This window comes from Arachis duranensis, chromosome 4 (genome assembly GCF_000817695.3).
Source record: "Arachis duranensis cultivar V14167 chromosome 4, aradu.V14167.gnm2.J7QH, whole genome shotgun sequence".
Taxonomy (NCBI): domain Eukaryota; kingdom Viridiplantae; phylum Streptophyta; class Magnoliopsida; order Fabales; family Fabaceae; genus Arachis; species Arachis duranensis.
The window spans coordinates 5,074,474-5,080,650 of record NC_029775.3 but is presented as its reverse complement, the minus strand read 5'-3'; the positions used below and the strand labels follow the sequence as shown (position 1 = coordinate 5,080,650).

The 6,177-nt window shown below is 34.0% G+C and overlaps 1 protein-coding gene across 1 annotated transcript; it reads left to right on the top strand.

Annotated features, from left to right (window-relative positions):
* The first annotated feature begins 3,167 nt into the window (after window positions 1–3,167).
* On the top strand, window positions 3,168–5,970 carry LOC107482970 (plant UBX domain-containing protein 4). The gene is made up of 4 exons (XM_016103564.3): window positions 3,168–3,411; window positions 4,312–4,600; window positions 4,879–4,974; window positions 5,175–5,970. The coding sequence occupies exons 1-4, from the start codon at window positions 3,263–3,265 to the stop codon at window positions 5,553–5,555; spliced, it is 915 nt and encodes a 304-aa protein (XP_015959050.1). The 5' UTR covers window positions 3,168–3,262; the 3' UTR covers window positions 5,556–5,970.
* The last annotated feature ends 207 nt before the right edge of the window (window positions 5,971–6,177 follow it).

Genomic DNA, 6,177 nt, shown 5'->3' with positions numbered 1-6,177 from the left:
TTTATTTTAATAAATAATAATATATAATATTTAAATGTGTCTAGTGAATTTTTTTTACGAAGACATGGTTGTACACGGTAGATACGCGTATTGGATACGCGTATTGGATAAGTGTCGATAAATGTCGTACACGCAGGCACAACAACTAAGTAAAGTATTTGTGCATTATAGGGTTTAACTCATGAATCTGAATCTATTGTTGAATTGGTAGCTTATTTGTTTATTTATGTATTTTTTCTTGAATTGGTAACTGTAATTTATATTGTGTTATAATATTATAGCATTTTTATATTAATTTCAAGTAAATTATACTAAACTTATGTTTAAATGATATTACACAATATAATTTTTATAAGAAATATTAGAGTATTAGTAGAATTTATTATTTTTTTCAAGTAGTTAACAATTAATATCTAAAAATGTAGGTTAAAATTATATTATTGAATTGTTAGACTAAAAAAATTAAGTTAATAATTAAAAAATAATAATAAAAAGTAATAAATTGTATTGGTCTTTTATCGCTTCTCAATTTTATTTCTAAATTATATGCTAATAGTATTTTATTTGTAGTAAAGTTTAGATTAATTTAATTCAAAAGATTATAATTTGTATGATATTATATTAAATTTTTTTTATTTACGGTATCTTTCAATTTGATAGGTCAAAAATTAATTCGTTGTGAATTTAAGCTTTATTTAAGAGTCTACCGCTTGCTAATAAGTTGCTGTGTAACACCCTAACCTTTAGTACGTCATCATCGTACTAAAAGTCTGAGTGCTACTTACTTCTAAACCTTTTTATTATATACTATCTTTATTTAATATTGAGCCTTCGCGAATACGAACCGAAACTTTAATTAAGAAAACGAAAAGAGACTTTATTTTACGCCACTAAATCACAAAAGTATATACATTCACATAGTATTAAATACATAAACTTATTTCAAGATTCCCAAAATAACAAATCCTACCCCTCTAAAAACTCTAACTAACAAGGCGAGGGGAAAACAAATCATAACAACTCAACTTATGAACATATTCCTCTGTGCTCCCGTAACTTGACAATGAGCCTTTGCACCTGTAGCTGAAAGGGGTGGAGATAGGGGGTAAGAACCGGGAAGTTCTTAGTAAGGTCGGGGTTAGAAGTTAAGTTCATTTTGCCATTATTAACCAACCGCAACTAACAACAAAACACTTATAAGCATGAATAATAAAAGAACTCAGAAGTCAATCAATCACGCAGCACACACACACAATCACAGAGTTACACAGCACAGAGATATGCGCAAACAAGCATGATGCATGTCTATTCCTATCGCAGGTAATGAGCTCATTTGTCGGTTTCGACCCGCACCCGACGCAATCCGACCCGCAAGTCAGATAAGGCATTCCAGCGGCATAACCTCTGTAAGTTTCCACTTCTTGCAGGCGCTGATTCTCCAGCTGAAGTATGCCGAACATGACCTCTGCAAGTACTTGCAGGCGCTGATTCTCCAGCTGAAGCATGTGCCACTTTCTCCTGGAAGCCGTTCCATACACACGGGCGTCCCCGCACAATCATTCAAAAACAAAGCCCACGGCTTACACTTTCACATCGGCACCATAACTATTTACTTTCCGTCACCCTCTCGTGACCTTTCAATCATTCACATAAGTACACATGCCGATTTATCTTCTATTTTTCTTTTAAAACTAAAACCACATCTTTATGCCATTCTCCAAAATCTTTAAAACAATTAATAATCCAACCGACTCCAGCAGCAAAAATATTTCTTTAATAATTCAAAATCATTTAATATATTTCTTAAAACTTTTGAAAATTCCATTTCTTATTCCCAAAATAATCAAAGCATCCCAGCTAGTTGTTTATACATAACTGAATCAAAATCTCAAACAAACAACAATAATTCAACAATAATTTAACATAAACTCATTTAAATTCACGCAATAATCAGCTAAATCAACATTCACTTATCAAACTCACATTTAATTATTATAAAGTTACCAAATCCTACTTCTATACGAAATCAAACTAACGGGACCTCCGGAGAAGTTTTTTGACCGAACTGCTGAAGAAGAAAACGTTAAAAATCGTCTGTGCCTCCTAAAACTCCAATTGACCGAACTCAAGGGAAAGAGGAGTTATGTCACCGTCAATTTCCACCGATCAAAAGTAACACCAACATATAGAGATGAAGGATACAAATACTTTTATCGGATTAGATTTTTGTTGGAGGATTAGATTTTTTATTGGAGTTACGGATCTCAAGAAAATCGAAGCCGGAAGTTTTGGTGGTTACGGTTCTCTCTCTTTCTCTCTCGGTCACTCTTTCTTCTATTGCTCACCGAAAAATAAAGCATGCAAGGATGATAGGTATTGCTAAATCACTATTGTAGGAGAAAATGTTACATATGAAAGAAGTCTAGGTGTCATTAGTTATTAAATGAAATGATTAGGTGTCATGCTTAGGTTATACATATACATATAAGCATGTTTCTTTCTTTTTCTTTTGTCCCTTGGTTTCGGTGGAGGAAAGAAAAGGAAATGGGATTCATATAGTGATTCAAGTGCATGTGTTCCTATTAAATAATAATAATAATAATAATAATAATAATAATTAAAATCAATTTAGACTGTAACTATCAATATAGTTTCTAATAGATAATTCAAAATAATAGAATAAGTCATAATTAAATTATTTTTATTTTAAATTCAAAGTATAAAATTTAATTTTAAAAATTCAAGTTGTTATATGCTGCATGTAAAACCAAGTTGGGTTAATCTAGTGGTTAGCTCACTAGTAAAAAAATCAAATCAATGAATACAAATCACAATCCTTCAATAAAAATGAAAAATAAAATTAAACCAATTTATTTTATCTTTTAAATTGATTCGAATCATATACCAACAAAATAAGTAAAGTAAGTACATAATCAAAGAAATAGATCTTTTTCATTTTTTCTTGATCGAAAAGAATAAAATATGATCTTTTACTTTTAATTTTATAAGTGAGACCAAAAATAAATAAAAAAATAATAATAAATAATAAAATTAAATATTAAATATTATCTAGTTTTTTATTTGGTTCTGACTTGTGAAACATTTTCCTCATGCGTCATGCACAAGGGAGAGGGATCGCATATAGCCACGTGGCAACAAAGCCAACTGCTAACTAGACTTCTCCTTAGTCCCGTATAAGAAACTCCCGAAGGCGCATCTTTCTCTCTCTCTCTGTTTTTGTGTGTTGCGGGAGTCGCTATTAATGGCGTCGAGTAGTGACAACAACAACAAGAAGGCGTCCAGTAACGGAGCAGGCAGAATCCGTACCCTATCCGATCTGAACCGCCCTTCCGCTGATTTCGACGCCGACCCCGATGCTCCTCAGGAGTATTACACTGGCGGCGAGAAAAGGTTCTCTCTCCCCCAAAATTGGAACTTTTCTATTTGAATTTCATGTTTCATTGATTCCATTGTAATGGTTCGTGAGCTGGAGGGAAATGTTAAAGGATTCAGTTTGAAGCTGTAGAGTTTGATATAACGTATTTGAAAGGCTATTGGGACACAATTAGGTTTTAATGGAAAGGGGCTTTTTAGAATAGGTTAATTAATAATTACCCCCATTTCACTGGGCTGAATTGTAATTTGCTAGGAGATTGACATCATCATGGTTTCCTTTATGGCCCGTTAATATCATTCTATTCAGGGGGAGTGTACTTTCACTTATTTGCAGTTGATCTTCAGGAAGTTAAATTCCCTATGTTTAGCATTATGCATTTCAGACAAATTTAGTTATCAACTTCATCATTTCACTTCGGAAGCAGAATGGTACACTGGCAGTTAAAGAACCTGATTAGAGTTTAGGAACATTTTAACTAGTATGATTTATGCGTATCATGGTTACAATTAGTCTTGGCATGGTTAATTCTGTCTTCTCATGATTTAGCATCATTGTTGCCTTTAGAGTTGCCTGATTGTATGTAGCTTAATTTTGACTCTGAAATATGGATTCAATAATTTTTAACGATATCTGTAATTCTATATAAAGAAATCACTTTCTTCACTTCTATAGTTTTCTGTTCTAGAACCTCAATTACTTCTAGCTGAAGTCTCTTTTGACCTCATTGATTAAAAATGTGAGTATTGGGGCTTGTCAAGATGAATGCTTTTGTAGATTAGTGCATCTTAGTCATGTTTTCCATGCTTTAAATTTGGTGACATTTACAGTTTGTTGATAACCTGACATCTCTGATTTGCACAGGATTTTATGATTTTGTACCTTCCTTATTGAATATTTAACAATTATATATTCAGTGGAATGCTTGTTCAGGATCCTACGAAGGGAAATGATGTGGATGCAATTTTCAATCAGGCAAGGCAACTGGGAGCTGTAGAAAGGCCTCTTGATCAACTGCAGGAACCTCCAAGGTCAACTAGCTTTACTGGCACTGGCAGGTTACTCTCAGGCGAAACTGTACGAGCTGCTTCTCAGCAACCTCCCGAGGCTGTTGTTCACAACATTGTTTTTTGGAGTAATGGTTTCACTGTAAATGGTGGACCTTTGAGGAGTTTGGACGATCCTGAAAATGCCTCATTTTTAGAGGTAAATATTTTTGTTTTTGATTCCATAAGTGGATTGGATGGTAAAAATATTAGAAGTTATGAGGTCGTTTATGTTGAGTAAAGAGAAGTGCCCTCTGGTAGATAATTGAGGCTTCATTGAATCCAGGGAATAATGGAATGGCTGAAAACGAAGTTTATTTATTGCATATTATAATTTGCTAGGTGTTTGTGGCTTGTAGACAGTACAGTGTCTCCTGTACATATGATTGTGCTGATATTACTCTCTTCATAGTTATATCAATTGTTGTTTGAATGCAGAGCATAAAGAAATCTGAGTGTCCAAGAGAGCTTGAACCTGCTGATAGGAGGTCATCAGTTAACGTTAACCTCATAAGGAGGAACGAGAAGTTTCCTGTGAGTTTTCTGTTCTCTTGTCTGTCTCTTTCCAATTTATTACGACTTAAGAAAGAATTTAGTTCATCTTGTTTATTAGTTTGGGAGATTTTGAAGCTCTGCATTTTGAAATGGAATCAATTCTGTTTTGATGCATAATTACATCTGTATGAATCATATATGTCCAACATTTTAATGAAAATTGCATTTTACCATTTCAGGAACCAGAAAAGCACTATGTTCCATTTCAAGGGGCAGGAAGAACTCTTGGAAGCAGCTCTACTTCCGCCACACTTGAGGCAACCGTCACAGCAACAACTTCCAACGCTGCTCCAGCCTCTTCAGCCAGCCTGGTAGTCGATCAGTCATTGCCATCAACTTCAATACAACTTAGGTTAGCTGATGGAACCCGCTTAATATCAAATTTTAATTACCATCACACAATCAGCGACATCCGTGGCTTCATCGATGCATCTAGACCCGGGGGACAGCGGAATTATCAACTTCAAATGATGGGTTTCCCCCCAAAGGTTTTAGCTGACGAAACTCAGACAATAGAGCAGGCCGGACTTGCAAATTCAGTTGTCATCCAGAAATTCTAGCAGCTGTGATGAAGTGAACTAGTTCCATTGAGGGTTATTGACAAAAGCAAAAAGGGAGAGGGGATATTATGATTTTGCTGCTTCAAATGGATTAGCCTTGGACCTAATTCTATTGTTAGAGCAGGATGTCATGGTTGATATAATATATTAATATGTCATTGTACTCGTCGGTCCAAATGACATTGATAGCACAAACACTTGAAATGCAGGATTATACGCGACATTACTACAACTATTGTTAATTACTGCTATATATCATTTAAGTAAAAACTGGCCTAAGACATTTTTTTGTTTAGGCTATGCAAGCATGCCCAATTAACAATGAGAAGCAAAATAGCATAAGGTAGTGATTTTGCTTTATGGGACATTCGAGCTGAAGCTGTTAAATAAAACTAAAGTTAACTTTTCTGAATAACTTGGTTGTTCTTTTGCGGGGTAACCGGGTAGAGAAATCACTCTAAGTATTTCTCCAATATTTTAATTTTTAATTTAGATAATGATTTAATTGAGCAGAAAAGGTGCATCTAAAATATGCACTATACAGTAGTTTTAACGCAGATGATTTAAAGCCGATTAATAACCCATGACCTATGTTAATGAACTTTTGGTCTAATATATACAT